The sequence below is a fragment of the Podarcis vaucheri genome (assembly GCF_965113315.1).
Source record: "Podarcis vaucheri genome assembly, chromosome: 6".
Taxonomy (NCBI): Eukaryota; Metazoa; Chordata; class Lepidosauria; order Squamata; family Lacertidae; genus Podarcis; species Podarcis vaucheri.
Window position 1 is genome coordinate 105,843,162 of NC_138764.1, and position 26,822 is coordinate 105,869,983.

General features: G+C 48.9%; 1 protein-coding gene and 1 long non-coding RNA gene across 3 annotated transcripts in view; one reads left to right on the plus strand and one right to left on the minus strand.

Moving 5' to 3' along the window:
• The window catches only part of LOC309534366, a 292,267-nt gene that overhangs the window by 105,881 nt on the left and 159,564 nt on the right, over nucleotides 1-26,822 (plus strand). The gene's annotated exons all lie outside the window — the stretch shown is intronic.
• RPRD1B (regulation of nuclear pre-mRNA domain containing 1B) lies at nucleotides 276-26,764 on the minus strand. Of its 2 annotated transcripts, none has more exons than XM_082226411.1 (7): nucleotides 26,536-26,764; nucleotides 20,037-20,166; nucleotides 18,338-18,471; nucleotides 15,448-15,560; nucleotides 14,785-14,911; nucleotides 13,637-13,812; nucleotides 276-2,212 (listed from the first exon to the last, which is right to left on the minus strand). In XM_082226411.1, exons 1-7 carry the CDS (start codon nucleotides 26,678-26,680, stop codon nucleotides 2,063-2,065), a joined length of 975 nt encoding a protein of 324 aa, XP_082082537.1. In that variant the 5' UTR covers nucleotides 26,681-26,764; the 3' UTR covers nucleotides 276-2,062. The 2 variants fall into 2 exon arrangements, with proteins under 2 accessions (XP_082082537.1, XP_082082538.1); XM_082226412.1 differs by having other exon boundaries at nucleotides 26,530-26,762.

Genomic DNA, 26,822 nt, shown 5'->3' on the forward strand with positions numbered 1-26,822 from the left:
AGTGGAACCATGATAAAAGGCGCTCCCGATTCCAACCTAAATACCCTTGACTAAACACCCATATTTGGGAATTCCAAGATTTTCCAGAGGGGCAGCCAGATCACACTGAGGCAGCAAGAACAACAGAGTGTCATCCTTGCATCTGATGAAGTGGGCTCTATCCAAAGAAAGCCAATAAATGTTACTTTCCAGGTGTCCAAAGAGGCCGTTGTCCAAGCACAAGACTCTGAAACACAAACGGTAGAGCCCACCAATAAAAGAGGCACTCGCACCCGTTGAACGACACCCTCTTTATTCAAAAATATATTTATGAGACATTTCAGAATATACTGCTGCGAAAATGGCAGCCTATACCTCTAAAAATTATTTCTAGATCGATTCATATACAGATTTAAGAAAATGTTTGGGGGGAAGAATGTGGATTTGATCTCGAGGGAAGATCTCGCACGGAGCACCGGGTGCCCAGCCAGACTCCTGCCCCTCCTTGACCCTTTAAAGCAAATCAAATTCACAGGATTTCAATGACGTTAAAAATAAAAAGTGGAACATGTGGATTGCTTAATCTGTGCTGCTGTGTCCAAACCCTCTCCCCTGCGCCACAACCCCCCAGGGATTTCCCCATGACCCCCTGATCTATTTAGAGGGGGAAACATTGCATGGAGGACTCTCGTCTGTGATAATGTAAAGTGGCATGATGCATGCTGATGTTTGTGGCTGGACTTGGCACATGCAAACACACACCGGAGATGCAGAACACTTGCAGGCGAAACGGAGGGCAGAGGGTTCTGGGGAGACAGCAGGGTCCCCCCAGGGGAGGCAAGGGGGAAGCCCCCTCCTCGAAAGATCAGAGTGTGAGGGATGGAGGGATGGCCCTTGTGGGCACTGGAATGAATTGGAGCTGGCAAGTTTGTTTTCCTTGTGGGAGGGAAACTCACGAAGAACAGGAGACCCCAAAACAAAGGGAGAACAGCTGCTATTACTGCAAAATAAGTCTGCCTACTCCAGATGTGCCAATGTTCCTGCACTGCTTGTGTAGTGAAGGGAAAACACGAACAGGATTTTGACTAGGTCCTCCAGATGTTGTTGGACTCCCTGACTGAGAGGCCCAATGATCACGGATGATGGGAGCTGGAGATCAACAGAATCTGCAGGGCAACAGATGCTCCCCATCCCTGAGACGGACCAGCAATGGGCACAAGACCACAGCTACACATCTCCCAGCTCCTTTAATGGACTTGACATGCCAACGGACTTTCCGTGGAGGAAGTGGACACCTGCAGCCTACTTCTAAGCTCAGCCCATCCGCTTACAGCAAAGAAGAATTTTGACTGAGGTCTCAGAGCCTTCTTAAGAGGGCCACACATCCCAAGGGGGTGCATCCTGAGAATTCCCACTGCGGGATGAAGATAAGGGAGCCTGAGTAAAACTGACATGTGCTGAATGAAAGACAAAGGGCAGCGCTGGTTGGAGGAGGAGAAGTTTTGCCTGGGCCATGCAACCTCCTTTTGGTCACCTGTGCGCTGCATGTCTCCACGCAGCCATGCCATGAGAGAGAAGGAGCCACACACTGAGATGCACCCGCAGAATGGAGGCCTCAGCCCCTGGACACAGCCACGCTGCATGCGCCCATGCCAGAGTTGTGAGGCCCAAAAAACCAAGCTTGACACACACCAAACCAATTCGGAAACAATCCAGTTCTTTTTTTATATGAGGGGAAGGAGGGGGAGAGAGCAAAAGTGTAAATCAACTTTTCTTTCTTTTGCCTAAAAAGCTCTCAGAAGACGACACACATGATTTGCACAGGTGGTGGTGGAAACTGGAGGTGCTAACGGGAACGGCCAAAGAGAAACTGAATTTTCTGCCCAACACGAGGGCGCTTGCCTCCTTCCGAGAGAGAGCCATGTCCCATTGCAACGCCGTGTCCTGAGGAGGGTCAAAGGAGAGTCATCCTATGTCCAGTCCTTCCTGTGTGAGAATGCGGTGGGAATTTCCGGTGTCCTGCTGGTAGTAACTGGAACTGTGGGTGGAGGGAGGGGAAGGGGAGAGCAGACACCCACGTGCCCTAGTCAGTTGAGAAAAGGTCCCCAGCAGATGGCAAAGGTGCCAACCCGCCCGTCACGTTGGGCAGCAGCGACAAATCGGGGAGGCTCTGGATGTGGGATTTGAGCTCTTTGCGGACCTGAGTTACCCGAGCAAGCTTCTGTTTGTACTCCTGGGGGGGGGGGGAGAAGTAAAAAAGCAGAAAACACAAAGGAAAAAATGAATTAGACGATGTTCCTGTTTCCCAACCATCACCCCCGTCTTAGCTGCAGTCAAGAGTTGATTTGCAGCCTTCCCTGCTTTTGTTGCAACATAATGTGAATGTGATTGCCATTTATAGCCACAGGCAGAAATTCTACAGCTTCATCACTACACTGGGCCAAGTGGAGCCACAGCAAGTATCAGACTAAGGAGCAGAAGAAACAGGGGGCGGGGCAGGAGGAAGAGGAAATCAGGAGGGGAAACACGAAATGGGCACAGCGGCAGGGACAAGGCAGGCAATCTGAGACATATATTGTTTGCACAACCCACTATGCATTCTGAAATCAGACGGGGTTGGGCTGACCAAGAATGGGGGAATGGGTGGGACTGTGGGGTTTGCAGGGTCCTGAGCAAAGCGGTGGGTGAGGGGGCAGCGGAAGAGGCCCAAGGAGCTCATCTCATCTCATCTTGACCTTGGAAGTCCCGCTCAACCCACATGCAGCTCCCAGGGTCCATCTAGCACAAAAAACAAGGGGACAATCCAGGCTGATTTCAACAGCATTTGTACATGGCTTAAACGCTTCTGAACAGTTTATGACCTGCCAAAAACACACGCACACGTGGGCTTTGTCACAGATGCACTAAAACGCAACGTGCATGTCCAGAATACAAAGTGTGGTGTGAGAAGTGGCCTTTGGATAGTGTCAGGAATTTTGCAGTGGGGAAAGTCTTAATGCTGTCTAGTTTTCTGTGTGTAAAAAAAAACCTTGTGCATCCAACCACAGGCCACACACAGGCTTAGCATTTAACCAAGAGCATTCTGGGGGTGGGGTACAGCTAAGAATTTCCATAACGCTGCCCCCAATGCTTTCCCTGTGCCCTTGTTTCCGCCACTTTGTTCCTATCCAAACGCTTTCTGACCCAGCTGTTTCTGCCAGAAGAGGGTGCAGTGCTGTGGGAAACCCAACCTCCTGAGCCACAACCACAGCTCTGGTTGGCTTTCTTGGCTAAAGGTCCAGGGGACCCTTGTCCCGCAGGAAGAATGAGGGTACTGACACACTGACTATTCTTTTCCAAAAAGGCCTCCTTGGAACTGGGAGAGGAGAGTGTGGTGCCTCCTCACCACATTGTCTGCCAAACAACGGTGCAAGAACTCTCCATCTCCAAGCCACCTCCCACCTTCCCCTCCTGCATCCAAGGGGGCTGTGCTAAGTGGCCCTTTGGGATCATACAGTTGTAGGGTCCTGGCTTTACAGCAGGAATACAGTGGCACCTCGGGTTACAGACGCTTCAGGTTACAGACTCCGCTAACCCAGAAATAGTACCTCGGGTTAAGAACTTTGCTTCAGGATGAGAACAGAAATTGCGTGGCGGCAGGAGGCCCCATTAGCTAAAGTGGTGCTTCAGGTTAAGAACAGTTTCAGGTTAAGAACGGACCTCCAGAACGAATTAAGTTCTTAACCTGAGGTACCACTGTAATGCAAAAGCCCTGCTTCGACCCGGGTGCCCGTGGTGCGCTCTTCTCCCGTTTGCTGTGGGAGCACTAAATACATTCAGCAACAGCGGCTGATGCACAGATACGGATTTCCTTTAAGGTGCTATTGCTAATCCCTGCAGGATTCCAAAGCTGAGGAGAGTGTCAGGCCGCTCCTTCACGGACATCTATGTGAAGATGCACAGCAGTAGACGGGACGACTGCAGAAGGAGGCACTGCAGGTTTCATCAAGCATAAAATAAATAGCTGGAGGTTCTCCGGCAAAGAGAGGGAGGGAGACACTGCCACAGCACCAGCTCAGGATGTGGCCCAGAAATGGGACTCCTGGGCAATGAAGGCGTTTGTTGTGGCAAGAGACTCCTTCATCACCTGCACCCACAAGCTGCACTGGGTTCAGGAAGCGGCAGGATGAGTGGCAAAGCTCTAATTCAGGATGGGAGGCAGAGCTCTAATTGGGATGAAGGGTGTGTTGCTGTTCAAACCCCTCAGCATTGCCCTCCAGCTGTAGCCCTGCAAAAACCAGGGAGATTCGCAGCGGGAGGCAGGGAGAAGGAGAAGAGTCTGGCCTAATGCACAGCCAAGAAGGATACGTGAAAAAGGAAGAACAACATTTTCTTTCCAATAACACAAAGGTCCAGGAGGAGACAAGCAGAGCTAGTGCTGGAAACAGACCCCCATCCATCTTCTGTACATGCAACGTGAGATAGGACCAGTGGTGGGGTTAAGCACCTGTGGGGTGCCTGGGACCATTCTATTCTCATGGGTGGCTAGGAGACCCTGCGCCAGCCCCCGACCCAACTTGATATGAGGGCCACCTTCAAACACCTCAAGGGCCATCACATCCTCCTGCTCCAGAGAGGAGAGTCAGAACCAATGGATTCAAGCTACAAGGAGACGCCGACTAAACATCAAGAACTTTCTTACAATAAGAACTGTTGGACTGTGGAACAAAGCCCCTGGGAAGCCTGCAAACCCTCCTCTACTGGAAGGTTTTAAAAGAGATCGGGTGGCCATCTGTGAGGGATCCTTTAGGTGTGATTCTTGCACCACAGCGGGTTGGACTAGATGATCCCTGCGGCCCCTTTGAACTCTACAATTCTATGATTCTTTGCCCCTTTGGTAAATCCTCTGCCACAGTCATTCCTGCTGTTTCCAAAAACACACGCCGGAAGAGTGTGCTAACGGCTGAAGGACAAGCTCTCCTGCCTTGCCTAGGGGCGCAGACAGAAATGGGATTTTATCGTAGCTGAACATGCTCACAGACAGGAGGCTGACACAGCTGAGTCTACAGATAACTTCCTGCCAAGAATTCGCTGCTTGGAAATTGTAGTACATGACTCTGAACGACAGTGATGGATACGGCACTGGGAGAGCCAGGAGGGAGAGGGGGAAAGAGCTGCGGGCCAATCCTCGCTCTCCTGCACCCAAGAATGCGGGGGGGGGGTGTCCGTCAACCTGTCAGGCCAAGCCTGGGGGGTCCTTCCCCATAACCAGTCGGAAGAGGGAGCCCACAACTACCAGGGAGGGCACATTCCCAGAAGGATGTTCTATTCCTCCAGGCCACTGTCTCCCCCCAAAGTAGGGCAGGGCAGCAGAATGGAGGGCTCAACAGGGAGGACAAGGGAGCTCCTTCCTCGAAGTCAGCCCTTCTTCATTCTCTCACCACCCAGGGCCATCCAGTCCAGCTCCCTGCAATGCAATGCATTCTCTCTTGGAAAAACACTCGACTGCATGCAAGTATCAGGCAGGTCCCTGCTCCAGGCATCCTGCAAGAGGGTGAGCATGCCCATGAGCTACAGGGAGCATTTCAAGGTCCCCTACGCCTGCTCCCCGACTAATCAACAGCCACAGTCCACTCCCCAGGCTCAGGGGGCTTAGCTGACCCAAATCCTTCTCCCCTTTCAATTCTCACAGAGCTCTTTCAGGATTACATTTAATCCCAAAGAGGCGCCTGATGAGAAGGGACAGAGTGCTTAACCTTGAGAAAAATCTGTAAATGATCTTCGAAGCAACTGTGGCAAAAGAGAATCATCACTAGAGCAGCAGGGTAAAAATTATTTGTGCTGTAACACAACTGTCTGGAGAGGCACAAGGAAATTCCCCAAACTGCATAATCTGAGGACCTCATTTCATCTAGACCAGGGGCTTCTAAGGTGTGGTCCACAGGCCACTGGGCTTCATCCAGACCATCTGCGGCCTCTGGATTGTGCTTGAAGATGGGACATCCATTGCATTACATACTCATATTGTTTTTAAATTGTATTTCTTTGGTATTTTTATTGCTTCTTTTATTGTATCATGATTTGAAAACAATAGGCATTAGTTTGATGGTTAGTTTTATGGCATTGCAATTATTCCACATCATTCTATGGAATAAAATGCAATACATAATAAAAGCAGCAATAAAAATGCAATTAAAAACCATGCTAGTACAGTGCATTACAATTGCTACGACTGGCAGAAAAATCATTACGCGGTCCACCAAGACCCACAGCAATTGTGGGACAGGGGGATTAAATCCCCTGATCTAAACTGGACAGAAAGCTGGTGATGGACTTTCCTTCACTGGGAGGCTTTTCAACACAGGTTGGATGGCCGTCTGCCAACGATCCTGCAGCTGATTCCTGCATTGCAGGGGGCTGGACTGGATGACCCTCTGGACCCCGCTCCCAGCTCTACAATCCTATGATTCTGTGGCACCCATGCATAAGCAGTGGCGGCACTGAGAGTTCCACCATGCTCTCTCACCAGGCTTACTAACTGGAGTTCAGATGGCGAACAACCAGCCATCATAAATCTCTGGTGTTCAGCCCGTTAAGCAGTCAATGACCCTCCCAGACCCAGTGCTAAAAATGGTTGGTCTGCATCCACAAGGGAGGCACATTACCCATAAAAGGAAACAGCCAAACCAAAGTAGTAAAGACTTAGCTGAACCAAAAAAACAACACAAAATATTAACAGGCCTAATTGAGGCCGACTGTTCTTGACTTGCAGGGATCAGACAGACAAAGTAAACACTCCGTGACTTATGCTCAATTCCCATCCCAGCTGAGATTAGGTTCAGGGAAATTCCTTCAGAAGATCCAGATGAGACACACTAAATAAGATTCTCCATTCAACATGGGCCTTTTAAAAAGATGCTGCGCAGGCAGAGCTATTAAAGGACAAGGCATCCTTTGGGGCTGCTAACCTGCCGCCGAGTGAGTAGGGCCGAACTGAGATGCAGAGCAAGCAAGGCAGGGTGTGGGCAGGTGTTGGAGATGCTTGCTGGGAAAAGGGGCTCCACTCCCTGTCCACATTTTAATGACTACTTGGGCTTCTCCCTCCTTTCTGCTAATTTCAAAGGCTGGAGCTGCAACAAAGAACTGCACACGGCTTCAGATGGTGGCCAGAACTGGCTTGCCAAACACTGACTCAGCTGCTGGAGGGGAGCAAGCAATATTTTATACACTCTCTCTCTCTTTCCATAGCTTGCTACATCCATTACAGTTATCTTCTTTTATCTTATATACTTGGACTTCCCCACACATCCCTTCATGGGTCCTTCTTTAGTCCTTGCTGAGCTGCATTTCCTTAATTACACTCCTCTTCCGCTTGTTTTTAACTGCTGCTCATATGTCTAACTCTGCTTGGAAATCATCTAATTATTGCATTTCTTTAAATATTCTCCAAAGTGTTCCTACTCCTCTCTTATATCTGTCTCATCCTGATTCCTTATCTTTGCACTCAGCACTGCTAATTCCACATATTCTATTAACTTATTCTGCCATTCTTCTTTTGTAGGACTATTTTTGTCCTTCCACTTTTGAGCATAAATTATTCTGGCCGCTGCCACTGCGTTTAGGAAGAGGCCAAGCACCGTATTTTTCGCTCTATTAGACGCACCGGACCATAAGACGCACCTAGTTTTTAGGGGAGGAAAACAAGAAATAAAAAAAGCAATGGAAAGCATCTGAGCTAAGAGGGAGCGCTCCTCCATCTTCGCTCAGGAGGCCTTGCGGGGCTATCCCTGAAGTCAGGAGAGCAAGCGGTGCGCACCGATCCCTCTTGCCCTCCTGGCTTTAGTGAAAGCAAGCCTACTGGCTTTCCCCCCACCTCCCGCAAGAGCCGTGCGCACTTTAAAGGGAGAGCGGCTCTTGGGGGGCTTTCCTGGGAGGTGGGGGAAGGGACGGAGCCGCACGCTCTGTCCCTTCCCCATGTCCTGCAAAAGCCAGGGATAGCCGTGTGAAGCCTCCACAGGGCATGGGGATGAAGGCTCCCCATGCCCTGCGGATGCTTTGCATGGCAAAGCCAGGACAGCCAGCGGAATCGCAGCGCAGCGATCCCGCTCGCTGTCCTGGCTTCTGGCTTGGCCGCACGCAGCCTCTCCCGGGCAAGGGGAGCCTTCACCCCCTGCCCGTGAGGGACTGCACGCGGCTAAGGCTCCCCCAAGAGCTGCGCTCCCTTTAAAGAGGGCACGGAGTGTGTGCGTGGCTCTTGGGGGCTTTTCCCGCCTGCATTCGCTCCATAAGACGCACACACATTTCCCCTTACTATTTAGGAGGGGAAAAGTGTGTCCTATAGAGCGAAAAATGTGGTACTTTCTTAGGTATTTCACCCTCTATAATATTCAATAGCAACATCTCTGGTTTTTTTGAGGAATGACAGCTTAAACATCTTTTTTAGTTCTGAATATATCATCTCCCAATCCTTTGGCTTTTTCACAGCCCCGCCACATATGTATAAAAGGGGAGTGACCAACTTTCAATCACACTTTGTTCCAGATACAGGTTTACTTTTGCTCTCAATGCCACCCCAACCACCACCAAAAATAGTGGACCTGGAAGCCCAAGGTTTGGAGGAGAAGTACTTTCATTTTAAGTAGTTACTAGGTGTCACTGGGATCTCTTTGCTTAAAGCAGGGATGGGGAGCCTGTGATCCCCCAGGAAGCAGGGCCAGGTCAAGGAGGACGGGAGCCGCAATCCAGGTGAGGCTCAGAGTTCCCCCATCCCAGCCTTAAAGGGAGATGCGCTGTGAGTGGCGCCCATCCACTACAGAACCAGCTTCAAGGTCCTTGTATTAATTTACAGAGCCCCCAACAGCCTACATCCAGGGTAGTAAATCAGGGACCACCTGAACCCTTTGACCCCACCTTGAGCACTGAGATCACCTGCTGCAGCACTGCTGGTCATTCCCTGGCTTCATAGAATCATAGAGTTGGAAGAGACCACAAGGGCCATCGAGTCCAACCCCCTGCCAAGCAGGAAACACCATCAGAGCACTCCTGACATATGGTTGTCAAGCCTCTGCTTAAAGACCTCCAAAGTAGGAGACTCCACCACACTCCTTGGCAGCAAATTCCACTGTCAAACAGCTCTTACTGTCAGGAAGTTCTTCCTAATGTTTAGGTGGAATCTTCTTTCTTGTAGTCTGGATCCATTGCTCCGTGTCCGCTTCTCTGGAGCAGCAGAAAACAACCTTTCTCCCTCCTCTATGTGACATCCTTTTATATATTTGAACATGGCTATCATATCACCCCTTAACCTCCTCAGTGAGTGAGTGAGGCTCACTTGATAACAAGGTATAGAGCCTGTATTTTTATAGTCAAACGTTGGTTGTTGAATGGAATCTGTTCAGGAAGTCCGTTCGACTTCCGAAAACATTCGACAACCAAGGCATGGCTTCCGATTGGCTGCAGGAGCTTCTTGCACTCAAATCAGAAGCCGTGGAAGCCGTTTTGGATGTTCGGCTTCCAAAGAATGTTCGCAAACCGGAATACTCACTTCTGGGTTTGCGGCGTTCAGGAGCCAAAACGTTCCGACTAACTAGGTGTTTGGGATCCAAGGTATTGTGAACTGCCCAGAAATTAGTGGATAAATGGTGGTATACAAGTTTAATAAATACAGTGGTACCTCGGGTTACATACGCTTCAGGTTACAGACTCCACTAAACAGAAATAGCACCTCGGGTTAAGAACTTGGCTTCAGGATAAGAACAGAAATCGTGCTCCGGCGGTGCGGCGGCAGCAGGAGTCCCCATTAGCTAAAGTGGTGCTTCAGGTTAAGAACAGTTTCAGGTTAAGAACGGACCTCTGGAACGAATTAAGTACTTAACCCAAGGTACCACTGTAATAATACTAATAATAAATTTAGTGTGTACCAGAAATTCAGCAGGCACCTTCTGTGCCAACTTTTGAACCCCTGCTGTAAACTATGCAGGCAATTAATACGACACGCCTTCTACAATGGTTAACTGATGTCTGCTTTTACCTTTTTGTGCTTTTATTGCTGTAAACCCCTTTGATATACCACACAGCAGTAGACAATTTTTTAAAATAAATGAATAAACAAACCTTTCCTGGCCTCCTTGAAAACTGTTTACAAGGGATGAAATGCCGTGTCTGTGTGTTATTACATTTTTAATTTTGAAAAAGAAAGAACAAAATGGAATGTAATAGGGAATGAAGAGTAGTAAGTAATAAAAGAGGGGACACCACAGATGGTTAAGTTAGTGTAAATCAATTATAAGGAGGCAAACTGCCGGCTACTTTGCCATTCCAAAACTGAATGAGCAGTGCTCATCTTTCAATATCTTTGTCATGATAATTGTTGGAATGTTGCCTTCCTGCTGCACATTGGCTTTATCCGCAAAAACAGTCTTCCAAGGTTTATTCAACCACTCTGCCCGTTGGGAGTTCACTTTTTCTGAAACTGAGCAATGCAGAGTTTCACTGTTGTCAATAAGGTCTGAGATTGTGTTCTACATATGAACTGTGAATTGCATCCTACATATGCACACTGTGTCAAGGACAGACATCATACCCTTTTTTTTTTTGCATCTTTTCAACCCAAACCCACTGCTTCTGAAGGTGAAACTTGTCTCTTTATCCCCTAATGAAGATTAAAACCCAATACTTTTTTCTCTGCTACAGAGTTAGCTTCCAGCTAGTCTCAGTTGGCAATACGTCCTGGTTTGATTAATGCTTTGGTATGGCAGGGCCCAGAAAGGGTCCCAGAGCCCCCAGGCCCTGCTATTTCCAGTCCTTGGCCAACAGCCTGCAATGAGAAATCACTGGCATTCCATGTAAATAATATTTAGTTGCAGGATCTGCCTTGACCGATGAGTGATTATGTTAGCAGCTTCTAAATTTGAACCCCAATGTTTAGATAGCCAGCTGTGGTGCCAGAGAAAGGGATTAACTGTTTAAGTACTTGGGTGAAAAATCACTTTGAGAACATGGAGCACCCCTGAAGATGCCTTATTTGATCAGAGCACTGCAGACTTTTCCTGACTTAGCAAAATAAATCCCAATTTAGATTTGCCAGAGGGGAGCCAAATTTCTCCTCCCAGCTCATTCCAGAAAGTTTTTGGCCTTTCAACGCACTTTTTCTGAGAACGAGGGGTTGGCTTTCCTACAGTAGAGACCTTGTGCCACGAGAGGGCAAAAGAAAGCAAACAGGGCATTACCCGGGAGAAACCTATACCGAGGATGTTTTGCCAGAGAGCTTGAAACACACCAAGTTGTACATTTACGCCACCCTTTGCAATCCTCCTAGGTCAGGTCTCAGAAAAGAGATGTAGCTGGAGGATTCCTTTATACTGAAGTCAGCATGCTAATAACCTTACATGCATCAACCAACGTTGTATTTTGGCAGCAGTGCCCTGAGCCACCACAAACCCATATTTAAGGAACAATCCTGCTCCTTAACACATGCAGAATAGGGTATACCAGACTTGGGAGGCTCCCAAGGACCCAGAAGGCTTAGGACTTCAAGGAGAACTGCTTCCCCTTACGAAGTGTCTCAGGGGGTGCAAACATGAATAGCAGCCTTGCCCAATTCACTGGCAAAGAGGAGAGCTTATGACTCTAGCACAAGTGCATCAGTTGCACTGCTGTGCAACTCCTTGAACTGCAGGGGCATTTTGCTCATGTCAGGGACAAAGCAGCACATTTTCAAACCACGCGCTGCTCCCCCTCTTATAGTAGATTTCATCAGCCAACAGCCTCAAGAAGAGCTGCAGTGCAAGCGCGCCTGACATCTGCAACAACATGTACCAGTTCAAGACAAGAGCCAAGAGAAAGTGGCACTCTGAAAAGCAAGGGCGACATGCGGCTTTCGAGGCGACAACACCAGCCCCGTGGCAGGACAAGAGGCTGCCATTGGGACAACCTGCTTAGCACTCGCTGTCTCCTTCTGGACAGCTCTGCACTCTGCAGCAACTCACGTTCCGCCCAAGAACAGCTGCTCCTAACAGTCAGCCCTGACAGCCACAGGAAGCCCTTAATGTGCTAGCCAGGGGCAACGCAACAGATGGCAGAGTGACATACAAGCAGAATCATTAATTATGTTCCCGTCATAATCCCGGGGTGTAGAGCAGAACATGCCGCCCTGCTGAAAATGGTACATTTCAGATAAATGGCTCTCTACCCGGCTCATGCGCTCTCTTCCAGTGGCTTTTGGACGCTGCCGAGCTCCAGCCTGCTGCCAAAGCCATATTTGTCAGCTGCTTCTTGTGCTCCCAAGTCAAGCGGCTTTTTACGAAACCGCTTTTATCATCTGCCCACATGCGTGGTTCCACGTCAGGTCAATAGCAATTCAAAAGGGCTTCAGCTGAACTCGCAAGATGGCAGCAGGCGGTGAGGTTGGAAAAGCTGAGCACAGCAGATCAAGTGAACCAAGAAGAGGAAAGTTACCGGCAAAGTGCAAAGGCCTGAACTTAACGCCAGAGCAACCCAGAACCCAAATTTCCTTCGAGGAAGATCACGTTTCAGGAGTTCCTTCTTCCAAGTGAAGTACAGTGGTACCTCGGGTTAAGAACTTACCAGTAATGCATTCTGGAGGTCTGTTCTTAACCTGAAACTGTCCTTAACCTGAGGTACCACTTTAGCTAATGGGGCCTCCCGCTGCTGCTGCGCGATTTCTATTCTCATCCTGAGCAAAGTTCTTAACCTGAGGTACTATTTCTGGGTTAGCAGAATCTGTAACCTGAAGCGTCTGTAACTCAAGATACCACTGTATCACGTTTTTAACATTAACTATTAAAACATGATGCCTTCTACTGTATACAAATAGCAATCCAAACACACACGCTTCCTACGCTCAAGCTTTACACACAAGTGTGCTATCTTTCTCGCCCCCAGAGGAGCACAGAATGCCTTCCATCAAAAGCCCTATCTGGAAGGGGAAAGCCTAACACGCTCATGCGACCTCAAAAGTTACATTGCTGCAATAAACTATATATGCGACTGCCTTTGAATCATAAAATCATAGAGTTGGAAGGGACCCCAAGAGTCATGTAGTTCAAGACTGTTTCAAATTTGCAGCTGGAGCAGGTTGCTTACTAGGGCACGATGGTCTGAGCATATAGCTTCACACATCTGTATTTATCAGCTACGATTTCGTTTCTGGGGTCAATTCAAAGGGCTGATAAGCCATATATGGCTCAGGAGGCCAGTATCTCAAGGACTGCCTCTGCCCACATGAACCAACCCAGGCACTGCATTCGTCATCTGAGACCCTCCTTCTCCATGTGCCTCACCCAAGGGGGGAGGTGACAGAGGGTGGCCACACAGATAGACCTTTTTGGTGGTGGCCCCGTCTGTGGAATGCCCTTCTCCAGGGAGTCTCACCTGGTGCCATCATTGTCTATTTCAAGGCAAAAACCATTTTCATTTACCCAGCAGGCCTTTGGGTCTTAACTGGGAGGGCGCACACCTGGAGAGGCCACAGTCCCCAGCTTCATGCCCATGGGGTGGTGGTGGAGACACAGGTGTGACTGCTTCAGCTGTGACTGTGCAAACCACATGGCCGTTATTGGGCCTGTGGATTAAAGCAACCCCAGAAGCCAGGGCAGGCTCGAGGAACTGACACGTCTAAGAAAGGACGCTGCTCGGCATCTATCGGAGGAACGCTACTCACTTCTAGTTTTTTCTCCTTCTCCGTCAGCACGTCCTTCTGGTTCTGGGTGTACTCAATCAACATGCGTGCCAGCTGGCGCCGGTCTTCCAGCTCTGCTGCCAGTCGCCCATTGTACTCCGCTAGTAGCAAACATGCCTCGTCCACAGTCTTCGAAAGACGCTCGGCAGCCTCTTTGTCTAGGCACAAAGGTGGCAAATAATCGACACTGACTGTGTGCAAAAGCCTTTGTGTGGGTGACAAAAAGCAGCTCATCTGGGGTGAATTCCAATCAAGCGTGGATTTCACAAGGACCAGCGAGCAACACACTTCTTTAAGCACTGGCAGAGCAAGACAAGTGCAGCTAGCCCAAAGTGTCCTTTTATTCCTGGAAGGCCAAGAGGTCAGGGTTAGGGCTGGCTGGCTGCAGGTGATCCAGGAAGCAGACCGGCACATCTGCAGGGAGGGGTGGTCCCAGAGCTGCTCTGTCTGAGCCCAAGGTTAGCAAGCTGCTAAGGCCTGAGCAGGCCGCTTTAGAGGACTTGGGGAAGAACATCTGTTGAACTGATAGCTGCAGTGCCACCCTCTGCAAAAGCAGTGCTGCACTGAAACTGTGTTGGCTCCCTTCTGATGAGCACAGACAGTAAACTCTACTCCTAAATGCCAGATTCAGCTCCCCCTGGGCCCTACTGTGAAGAGAGCTGTGCTACCACAGTTGCTTTGGGAGTGTGGCTGCAAAAGTGGCATCCTTTCCTTCACTGTGAGACACTGTAAGCAGTGATGGAGGAGGTCATCGAAGGTGGTAGTTCAGGGCCAGAGAGGAACAGAAATGAACAAATGTGTCCTGGGCCTCTCACATATTCAGTTAAAGCAGCGGCCTCTGCGCACAGTCTGCAGGGCTCCCCTTACAAGGCAATGATCCCTTTCAGTGAGGAACATGTCAAATGCTCTTGCCACACAAACAGCAGCAGGCATGTGGCCCAACAGAGTCCAAGCTACATTGGAACAGAACAAAAAGGGGAAAGGCAGGTTCATATTCGTCTTTTGGCATTTGAGGGTGAAGGAAACCCTTAAAAATCAAAACAAGCTAGTCTCATTGGGCGGTTTCCAGGTGCAGGGACAGAGTCGTGTCCTGCCTTTTGCATCCAAGTGTTTGTACTTGAGAGCCTCACCTGTAATCTTCTCCAAGAGTGAGACGTCCTGAACCTCCTGGGGAAGAGAAGCAATTTTCTGCCGCACTGTGGCATCTCCCGATGCTGCGTTTTCCAGATCTTGCAGGGCTTTGATCAAGTCCTCAGTCTGCGCAATTGAGACATAGAGAGACTGCCATGATCACTTTCCCAGTACATGTAGCCGCCACCACCCTGCTTCTAACTTCTTATTCTAACACAAGTCTTGCTTTTCGAAAGCTCTCACTCCCCGCCCCTTGGTCAACAAGCCACCCTCAAAACCAAACTACAATCACAGAATATTTGAACCCCCAGTTCTGGTCCACAGAACAGACAGCAGAGCAGGAAATCTGAGTTTAATGAACTTCCTGGAATCATCTACCACCATATATAAATTAGATCACACCATGCTGGGTATAATATACTGTCTTGCTTTGGGCAATTTGTTTTATTTTGCTTTGACTGCAGCAATTTTATGGAATAATATTTGTTTTATGTTCCATTTTACTATGTTCCATGTTCTTCCTTGAGTCGTGAGGGCGTGTTTCTGAGCAAATAAACAGAACACTGGTCCTCCTATTGCATTTGCTAATGGCGCCACCATGTGGCTCTCTCTTTAGAATCCAGGGCCCTTTTCTCTCTCAATCCTTGGCCTTCCAGACATACCAGAAGAGGCCCAGCGTTGGGGTCCTGCGGGGAGTAGCTCCCGGGATAATCGTCATCTTCTTCTTCTTGTATCTGCTGAAATGTCCGCTTCAATGACTTTTTCTCCTCTGTAACTGAGAAAAGACACAAGAGAGACCGTCACATTCTGTAAGGAGACATTGTTCCAGTGGTACCTTTTGAAAAGCGGGTGTGCATGTGTGATAAAACCCAAACTGCTTTGAAGGTCAAAGTCTGATCAGGTTCATCTTTTAAAAAGAAAAGAAAGTTAGCTCTAAAAGCTTAAAACAGAAGCCAACCCCACCTGCCACAGTGTCCCATAGATCAGGTTGAGGAACAAGCCTCCTGCCTTCAGGGTTGTGAGAAAGATAAAAGGGAAACCACAGAGGCCTCCATTTCCCCTCATTTCAATTCTGCACTGCATGGGGCAGCTTTTGGGAGCTTGCACAATTGGTGATGGGTGGCATTCTTTGCCACTGGTTTAAAGGTTCTGGAAGAATCAGGAAGGTGTGAACAACTGAAGACTGACATATCATTAGGCCACACTCCAGAATTTTCCATATTTTGTATGCATCATCTTATCATGAATTTTACTTCCTTTTTTTTTTAAAGGAAAACCCATCCCACAAATTGCCAAAGATAAATAGAACACTGCAGATATAGAAAGAACCTGCAGTAGCCTGGGGAGGCAGTCACCAAGGTAGAAAGACAAAAGGCTTCCCCATAGCAGATCCTTCTCAGGCTGAATTGCTGGGCAATCTCAAGGTGGCGCTGTTGGATTCCTGTGTCTTCTTCCTCTGCAGACCAGACAAGTAAAGAGCTCCGGGATGCCAGAAACCCCTCCCATCTAAGGTAGAGAATCCTCCGGAAAAACAATCTCTCAAAGGACCTGTTGATGGCATTTTACGATTGTACTGTGGAGAGTGTATTAACTTATGATCTGTGCGTGTGGTTTGGGAGCTGCACGGTCAGGGGAAAAACAATGCTGTCCAGGGTTGTAAAGAGTGCGGAGAGAATAATTGGGTGCACTCTTCCCACCTTGGATCAAATTTATGCTTCCAGGTGCCACAAGAAAGCTGCAGAGATAGCACAGGATAGTGCGCACCCCGGAAATGATCTCTTTCAGTTTCTGCCTTCTGGAAGAAGGTCCAGGGTTATAAGGACTAGGATTAGCCGCCTGAGAATAAAGATTATCGTATTGTATCGTATCCTGTCGTAGGAGGACAGCATGCAGAGGCTTTTCAGAAAACATTTTGGGAGGCTGCGTGTCCCCTGGTTCTTTCCCCCTTCCCCTTCCTTTTTTTGGACAGAACCCCAGGTTTGCCCAATACCAGCCCTCCTCCTCCTTGCATACAGAACTATCGGCATGTTTTTGCAGGTGGGAACCTGGGCACAGATGGTGAAGAACTGGAGGGCAAGGGATGTTTGGCATGTCCTCAGCAATCATGCCTGGAAGGGGAGCAGCATCTGGCAGCACCAGGAGAAAGACGAAGCACAAGCTGGTCAGAAAGCATTTGCTGCCGCCATCGACAAAGGGGTCAGGTGTTTCTGGCTGGCTTCCAGGGTGCAAATTAAACCCTCCTGAAGCTGGCGGGCTCCTCTTCTTTGCCAAGCCAGATCTTCCGACCAAGAACTCGAGGAAAGCCAGCTGTGCTGAGAGCCCTCTGTCCCCAGGACCCCTTTCAAGTGCCATTACGTTGAAAAACAGAGCAGTAAAGCTCATAAGGAAAGGGTAAACCACCTGAGAGCAGATGAAGCTGCCTCATATACGACTTCATGAGGCAGGGGAGGGAAATGCTTTGGGCAACTGCATGCTGACACTCTCGTTCCTATCACAGGAGTAAACATGTCAGATTGTAAATCAAATGCGACAACGTAACCTCCTGCTCCAGTCCCAGGATGACAGTTGAATGGTGCCAATTTAGTGAAGGATGAATGAACGATGGGGGAAAGTGCCCAGTGGCCAAACTAGTCACGATTGGCTCAAAAGCTACTCTCAGTTTATAGACATCTGCCTAGACTTTGGGCTTAACCCAGCCTTCTCTGTAACCCAATTGGGGGAAGTCACTACAAGGAACCCTGGAGACCTACGGCACTGCCAAATAATCATTAACAGACAGAGTTCTTTAGAACCCGGTGACTGCCACCACGGCTACCGCGGTAGCAGACATGTGAAGAACAACTACAGTGCCTTTACTCCCATAACAAGATGAGCTTCAGAGCATAGAATGGTCTTTAGGAACCTTGTGATTTGGGGAGCAGCCAGAACTCAGCAACAAAGCATAAGCTCTGCATGTAGAAGGTTGGCTGTCCAATTCCCAGTGCCTCCAGTTAGAAAAGGAGTGGAGAATCTTTGGCCCTCCAGATACTGTGTTTTGGAACAGACTTTTGGAACGGATTAAGTTCGAGAACCAAGGTACCACTGTAATATGATCTGGTACAAGGCAACTTCCTACGTCTCACTCTGGCTGTTGCCTGCCAGGGCCTAGAAGCACCCCTGGGATGATGGACCCTGCTCCACAAGCAAAACTTACAGAGAAGCTGGAGGGACAGGATACAACAAGTGTCTACACAGTGCAGATGTGGAGACTGTCACCAGTTCAGTTCCAACCAAGCAGGAGCCCTTGAGCGCAAGTACCTTGAATTCAAATGGCCACGAACCACAGCTGGGGATCCTGCGGCCCTCCAGATGTTTTTCAACTCCCATCTGCCCCAGTCAGCACGACCAAATGACCTGGGATGATGAGGGTTCCCATTCCATAACATCTAAAGGCCCCCAGGTTCCCCACCACTGCCATAAACACACCATTCTTTGCTCCTTAGCAAGCTACCTTTTCCTAGTGGCTCAATCAGAGTCAAGGGTGTTTCAAAAAAGCAAATACTATTTTTTTACCTTTGGGTTGGGGGCTATTGGAGTCTTCCAAAGACAGTTTCAACTGCTGTATGAACTCACTGCCATACACACTCCTCTCTTGCCAGATGTTCAGCAATCGTTCCAAGGGCTTTTTGCAGCCCTCATCTGCCTCTCTGGAGGGTCAGAAATTCAGAATGTCAGAAAGGGGTTGAGAGAGAACACACACTAGGGGGAAAAGTGGTAGAGGGTGTCCACTCCATTCCTTCCCTCCCACATAAAATGTTTAAGGAGAGACACAATCAAAGACAAAACAGGGATGAAACTGAGCTAAACCCATCAGGCTTCCCAAGTAAGGTGTTCACCAGCATGCCAGCCACTTATATCAATAGGCACACAAATTTGAAATATGCAATTTCAAAGGAATACAGTGGTGCCCCGCAAGACGAATGCCTCGCAAGATGGAAAACTCGCTAGACGAAAGAGTTTTCCGCTTTGGAGGTGCTTCGCAAAACGAATTTCCTATGGGCTTGCTTCGCAAGATGACAATGTCTTGCGAGTTCCTGCTGGGTTTTTTTTCCTCCCCCCCCTTTTTCTAAGCCGCTAAGCCGCTTATCAGCTGATCCGATCAGCAGATAAGCCGCTAAAAGCCTCTAATAGCGCTAATAGCGCTAATTCGCTAATCCATCAATGGGCTTGCTTCGCAAGACGAAAAAAACCGCTGGACGAAGAGAACCACAGAACGGATTCTTTTCGTCTTGCGAGGCACCACTGTACTTAGTCATCAGCAACACATCCAGTTAAGTATAGAGTTATCCAGAACACACTTGCTCACTTATTCATCTGTGTGTTCTAGACATAATCAGTTTGCAGACTAAGGTCTTCTCTAAATAGCACCACAGCCTTTAAGTAGCTGATAACATACAGTGTGCCAAGAAATGACACGTAGCTGCTCATTTGTAGCTTGCCCCACAGTGAGAGAACAGTCACTCAATGACAGATGGAGCGAGCCAAGCAGAAAGGCAATCTGGTGGAAAAAATCTGATAAATCCATAGCATTTGAGAAGCTGACCTCACTTAAAATGGTGTTCAGACAGAGCAAAGGCACGTGGAATAACTAGCAATTGCACAAGGCTGCCAACTGGGGGTCTGAAGGAAACAAGCTGAAATTTCTGCAGGGAATACTCCAAGTGGTAATGTGTTTGCCACAGTTATAACTCTTCAAATAACAGATCAAAGGAAAGTTAGATTTGCTGAAATCTGAAAAGAACACTTCTGCAGTGCAGAATGATCAAATACAGTGTGTCCAGCTCAATCCCAGAGGGAGCAAAGCAAGCGTGCATTAAGGAAGCCCCTTGTAGTACAGTCGGTGTAGAGCCTGCAGGTCTACTGCTCATGTTTCAGCTGCAGAGACCAAACCCTTCACCCCAATCCTAATGCAGGTCTTCACCTGCTGAAGGACAACATGGAGGGAGACAGTCTACCTTCTCCCGGGGGGGGGGGGAGTTCCAGAGTCTAGGAGCAGCTACCGAGAAGGCCCTTTCCCCCCCAGGGTGTGCCTATGAGGGTGGTGGGACCGAAGAAAGAACCTCCCTTGAAGATCTGTTTTCGTTAACAGCCTGGCTGCTGCGTTCTGCATTAAACGAAGTTTCCAAACTTCACAGAGAGCCCCATATGTAGCACATTGCAGTAATCCAGCCTAGAGGTTGCCAGAGGCATTAGAAGAGGTTGCTATACATACCTGGCAACGTGTGAAAAAGCATCCACCAGAACCGATTCAAATTCCCTTGTAAACTCAGGCCCCTTCCTTTTACTGTTCTGGATGACGTCATTGGCCAAGTATAGGAAAGTCAGCTTCCTACTTGACTTTGCTGGGAAAATAGAAGAGGAAAAAAATATCTGTATAGCATGTTTAGCTCTCAAGTCACCCATCCTTTTCATTCAGTCTCACAGCCACCCTCGAGGTCGACATCACAAACAGAAGCCAAATTCTCATTTCATGCCCCCTTCTTTAAAGCCAGCAGCAGATCTACACTTAACCAGAGCAGAGCTGCAGAAGCACAACAAGGAAAGACGTCTTGTGGCAACTGAAACACCCAACAGATGGTTTATTGTGGCGTCAGCTTCCACAGGCTACTATATATTTCATTTCATGCAAGGTGACCTCCCAAGCTGGCTTGCTTTGTTCTTGAAGATTCCTGTGGTTAGCCTCAGTAACGCCATGCTCTCAATTAGCCTATTTCAAGTCAGATGGGTGGCTTACAAAATGAAACAAATCTTGTTTTCTTCCATTTTATCTTGTATTTTTATTGTTTACATTTATTGTTTAAATTATTTTAAACGCAGCGTTAAATAATCAGGCATGACCAGAAACAAATCAAAGGAAACAAGCAAATCTAAAAACATTAAAAGCTTAAGAAAATCATAATGTCCTTTGCAAAAAGGAACTACACCAGGGGTCAGCAACCTAAGGCCCATGGGCCACAAGCGGCCCATGGGGGTCGCTTAACAGGTTCATGGACCCCCACCACCCGCTCGGTCAGCTCCCGTGCACCGTGCTAAACTAGCGTGGAGCAGAGCACGGACTGCCTTCTGCAATATTCCCTGGCTTCCCATTGGCTGAAGGAAGCTCCTGCCAGCCAATGGGAAGCTGCACACACCTCCTCCGCGCTGGAAATAGCGTTTGCACATGCGTGCATGCACACTCTGGCTCACCGCGGCGTCTGCAGGACCATGAACTGGCCCAAGCCACAAAAACTTTGCCGACCCCTGAACTAGACCAAGCACTGTGGACTTTTCAGGAAAAGGCATTCCACAACAGAGAGGCCACTGCTGAAGAGGCTCTTTCAGCGACTCATAATCCCCTGCTGAGCCTCACTTGCTGGGAGCATTCAAAGAAAGGCATCCGATTTAGAGCTCAGGGTCTGGGTAGGAAAGCACCAGGTAAACTAGGCCCAGGCATGGACTTGCCCTTCCCAGATGCCCTGCTCATCCCTGCCCAAATACAAAAGGAGTCACTCTCTATTGAGAAACCATGCCAACCCCTATGGCATGGTGTGGTGTCTAAATTAACAAATTTCATAGAATTCTGCTGCCCTTGGAAAAGACTTAGGTTCCCAGACTTGAAGAGAAAAGAAGTCTGGAGAGTTGAAGAAAAAAGAAAACAGCTACCAAAAAAGCATTTATTTGCACCATCAGCACTTGCAGCTGGTGCTCATTCTAATTACAATATTCCAAGAAGAGTTGTGTGAACTGCTTGGCTGCACTGAGCTGTTTCAGTGGTAATTATTTCAATATCAAAGCCAATAAATATGACTTATTTGTAGAAATCCTTAAAAACAAGCAAGCAAGTGGCACTGACAAGAATGAACTCATTGGTAATCACGGTGAAGGCTTGGGGAAAGAGGCAGCCCCAGAAAACAATGCTAATGCTGACAGGCTGTGCGATTCTACGATATCTTTCATCCAAGCATGCCCTATATTGCTCAAACCTGACAGGCCACAGTATCAAAGCTAAGCTTTTAAAAAACAACAACAGCCTGGTAGCCTCGTACCAAATTAAGAGAACACAGATGAGGGGCAGTGGTGGGAGGGGCTTATTCACACCCCACAGGTGCTTGCAGGGGTCAGGAACATAACCCCCCCCCCCGCCACAAATCTGTTATTCCCTGTATTTCCTTTTTATCTGTTCTGAAGATAAAAGTTCAACTTCATTGCAGTGAGCCACACACACGGCTTCTTTGCACCACGTGTTCAACAGGTTCCACTCAATGCAAACTGGCTCATTTGAGTCAAAATACAGAAACTGCTTGGCATCCTAACCAAGGAAGGGCAGCTAACAAATTGACTATCAAAAATGCATGCCACAGAGCATCAAATTGACTCAAAAAAATGCATGCCACAGCACGTCAGAGCAGCAGTAGCACAGTCTTTATTGCAAGTCTTCTGCCCTCCCCAATTCAAAGCATGACAATTTCATTAGCGTTCTGAATAGTTCATTAAGTTCAGAGTGACTATAGTGGTAAGTGCCTGGCATCAACCAGCACATTTTAAACTCCCAAAAAATAAAAGTACACCTTAGACTCCTAACAGAGCTTTCTAACTGTAGAAGCAAGGCATCACCCTAAGGTGATGTGACCTGGTACTGCCACGTGCTGGAGGGGCAGGGGGCAGCCAAAGTGAGTGCCATACTCCTGGAAGGGCACGAGCTACTGAGACCCCATTTAGGTGTGAAACCAGGTATCTTTCTCTTACTTTACCAACTGAGGGATCACTCCTTGCTAACAGTCAGCTCAAATGTTATTTGCAAATCGTATATTTTTAGAACCAGCAGGACAGGATCAAGAACAAACACTTTGCCCTTGAAGCTGAATACTGAACAATAGACTATACTGTGCACCAGAGAACAGACAACCCATGCTATTCAGAGCAATTCAATTTAGTTTTCTGAAGATGTTCTGGGCCAATGTGTAGCTTGTCAGTTGCCCCTGTTGACTTTTGACCCTAACAGGCCTGCAATTTTTAAACCCTCCCTTTCCCATACCAGGTTTACCCAGCACTAAGCAAAGAGTGCCTTTTGACACATGTCTCTCCACCAAGACACACAATCAATTCATTATACTATCAAGGCTGGAAGAATAGCTTTCTTATGAGGGGGCAGAGCTGAGCTCAGCACCTGCCATTAGAAAAACAGCCACAATGTAAGTTCTTAATTCCTCAAACACATCCTTTGTCAAGGCCCTGTGTTGGGCAGATACAGAGAAGCTGAACAGCACAGCAGGTGAGAAATTAGCAGACATTTTGTCAAAACTGAAGCTTGAGGAACAGAAGAATCATACAAGGAACAGTCCCAGTGGGAGCTCTACAGGCAGAAAGTCTGAACCTTCCCTGATCAAAGCTGTGAAGACCACATCATCAGCTCTTATGCTCAGGTTCTCCAAGCTAATCTTCAGCTCAAGCCACCACTGAGAGGGGTGGGGAAAGAGCCTGCAGATCAAGTTGCATTACAAATTACAAGTTGGGATGTTAAGCGATAACAAGCCCACAGCCCAAGTTCTGCAGGGATCCCCAGCTCCTAAATGCTGCCCTGCAGAAGCAAATAGAATTTTTATTATTTATTGAATTTATATACTGCCCTATACCCAGGGCTCTCAGGGTGGTTCACAGAAGACACCAAGCTTCTGTTACCACCCACCCACCTTATCTCAGGAACCTGAAAAAAGGCCTCGGTAGAAGATATTAACATCCAGGCAGGTTGATCATCTGGAGAATCAGATTAAGGTTTTTAAAGTATTCATGGCCTCTTTTGATGTGGCAGAAGGACCTGTCTTTTAATTGTACAGGTATGCTTATTGCAATTGATTTTTAATATTTCTATTTATTAGTAAGTACCTGGGCACCTGGGTCAAAAGCCATGTAGGGCTTTCAGAACCAAAATCCACACCTTTTATTGAAATCCAGTGAAGCCCTTTCATAACTGGCAAGATGTGATCCCAGTGGACTGCTCCCAGTTAAAACCCCAGCAGCTGCATTCTGAGCGTGTTACAGCTCCCCAAGTGTCTTCAAGAGCAGCTCCACATACAGCACATGTTAACAGCATGGAGTAATGGTTCCCAGAGCTACCTTCTGATACCAGCCCTGCAAGTAGCAGTGGAACCTCCACACTTCCAGCTCACAACTCACACAGCTGTTCTAGAAAGATGTTGGGAACAATGGGATCTGGAGAGCCTCCACAGGCCTCCCAACAACCCTGCTCTGCTCTGGAAGGCTCTCCTACAACACACCCTTCCAGGACAGCACATAGTGCTCTGGTCAGGCGACTGTTCAGCCATGCTGGCATTCCCTGACCTAATGCAGTCTTTCGGGGGACTTGGCACTCTGATCACACGACTGTTCAACCATGCTGGCATCTCACACATCCTTTCTAAAGAGGGGGCATGGTTCTCTGGGTATGCCACGCTTGCACACCCACCCACCACACCTGTGCGCTCTTTCCCAGGAGGGGGCACACTGCTCTGATTACATGACCGTTCAGCCATGCTGACGGCCATAAGAACCAACTCCTAGGAGCTGAGGTCCCATAACATATTTGAGGGGGGCAAAGTTGGTAGGCATTGCAATTCAAATGGTGTTTGTGCTGTGTTGTTGCAGGAATTTATGTATAGGTTGGGGGGGGGGGGTTGCCCCTCCAGCAGATATCATGCACATGCAGCCCACTACCAAAATCAGAACAATCACTTTTGTGACTTGTCCCCACCAAACACTTCATCACAGTTTCTTCCTATCTATTCAAAGGGCCTTTGCTGCACAATACCAAATGTAACAATTCACTTATTTATCTATGTACTGGGTCACTGGGAAAACTTCAGAAATTCCTATAGACATGTGAGCTCAGCTACTCAGCAGCCCCTCTGCCTGAGTGATAATCTCTGGCCTCCTGATACCTGAGTGCCAGACAGGTAGCCATTCCAGAAATAACAAACCCAGATGAAGACCAAAGGGTGTGATTAACTTGGCTGGGAAACAGGGAAATGTAAATATCTCTCTTGTTACACTTGATGGGTGTTTGGTGGAGGGCAAGGAGAACCATGGGGCAGGGTCCAGGATGCTCAGATTACTGCCACCAGACCTCCCCTTTCATGATGTAACCGTGATGTATGAGTGATGTCGTTTTGGAGTGTGTAACATGGGGATTAGCCGCTAATAAAAGTTTGGGTTCTCTTCTGTTGGGGGCTTCCACCCCATCTTGTGGCAGTTGGGAGTCCTGTCATGACAGTCTTCCATAAAGACCAAGCCTCCTGGCTGCTGTTTTGCTCTGGTATTCCTGGCTGGTGTCCTTGTTTTTTTGTCCAAGGCAGCCCTCAGATTTCTCCGTTAACAGTGTAATGTGATCAATTATTGGTACCTCTACTGGCAACTTGTGCGCTCTTTCCCATGAGGTGAGCATGCTGATTTGATTACATGACTGTTCAGCCATGCTGGTGGCCACAGGAACCAACTGCTAGGAGCTGAGGTCCCATAACATATTTATGGGGGGCAAAGTTGGTAGGCATTGCAATTCGAATGGTGTTTGTGCTCTGTGTTGTTGCAGGAATTTATGTATATAGGAATTTATGTTATGTGATCAGTTACTGGTACAAGTTAGACCTGGACCATAAAGAAGGCTGATTGCCGAAGAATAGATGCTTTTGAATTCTGGTGCTGGAGGAGACTCTGGAGAGTCCCATGGACTGCAAGAAGATCAAACCTATCCATTCTTAAGGAAATCAGCCCTGAGTGCTCACTGGAAGGACAGATCCTGAAGCTGAGGCTCCAAGACTTTGGCCACCTCATGAGAAGAGAAGACTCCCTGGAAAAGACCCTGATGCTGGGAAAGATGGAGGGCACAAGGAGAAGGGGACGACAGAGGACGAGATGGTTGGACACAGTGGCGTAGCGTGGGGGGTGCAGGGGGGGCCGGCCACACCGGGCGCAACATCTGGGGGTTAGGGTTAGGGGGCGCAAATCCACGGGCTAGGGGGCGCAAATCCACGGGTTAGGGGGCGCAAATCCACGGGTTAGGGGGCGCAAATCCACGGGTTAGGGGGCGCAAATCCACGGGTTAGGGGGCGCAAATTACTTGCCTTGCCCCGGGTGCTGACAACCCACGCTACGCCACTGGTTGGACAGTGTTCTTGAAGCTACCAGCATGAATTTGACCAAACTGCGGGAGGCAGTGGAAGACAGGAGTGCCTGGCGTACTCTGGTCCATGGGGTCACGAAGAGGCGGACACAACTAAAGGACTAAGCAACAACAACATCCCAGACTCCTTCGCTCTGCCTTTGCTGTTTTTCACTTGTGGTGGGGAAAACTTTGGGTGGGGGGCATACTGTCCCCCTTATCTTTCCACACAGGGGTGTGAGAGAGACAGCAGAAGACAGTGGGTGCCTGGCGTGCTCTGGTCCAGGGGGTCACGAAGAGGCGGACACCACTAAACGACTCAAGAACAACAACTGGCAACACACCCACCCGCCCCCTTCTCTGGTTACACAACGGCTCAGCCATGCTGGCCCCCTGCTTCCCCTCTCTCTCTCCCTTCCCTTTTACGCGACTGTTGGGCCATGCTGCCCCCCCCCCGGACCTGGCCGTAAAGGGATGCGAGAGAGGAGGGACCGGGGGAGAGAGGCCGAGCGACCCCCCCGGCCTCCCCTCTTCCCCGCGTCCCCCGGCGCCCCGCCGCCTCCCTCCTCCTCACCCTTACGGAGCTCTCGGTGCCAGACGGTGACGATGGGCCCGGCGTGCTTCCGGTGGTGGATGAGCCACAGGCTCAGCGTCTGGACGCTCTGCTGGGAGTTGCTCAGCTCCGACAGCTTCCGCTCCAGCGCCGACTCCGAGAACGAGGACATGGCGCGGCGGCGGCGGAGGAGCAGGAGGAGAGGAGCTCCGCCCGGCCCGGCCTGGCGCGGCCTCGCTGGAGCGGCCCGGCCCCGCCGCCCTCCCTCCCTCCCGCCCGCCCGGCCTCACAGACGACCAACCGCCGACACAAAA

Coding starts and splice junctions, on each gene's coding strand:
- RPRD1B (XM_082226412.1), bottom strand. CDS start 26,680: ATGTCCTCGTTCTCGGAGTCGGCGCTGGAGCGGAAGCTGTCGGAGCTG. Junction 20,167..26,529: donor GCACCGAGAGCTCCGTAAGG/GTGAGGAGGAGG, acceptor CTATTTTCCCAG/CAAAGTCAAGTAGGAAGCTG. Junction 18,472..20,036: donor GCTTTTTCACACGTTGCCAG/GTATGTATAGCA, acceptor CTGACCCTCCAG/AGAGGCAGATGAGGGCTGCA.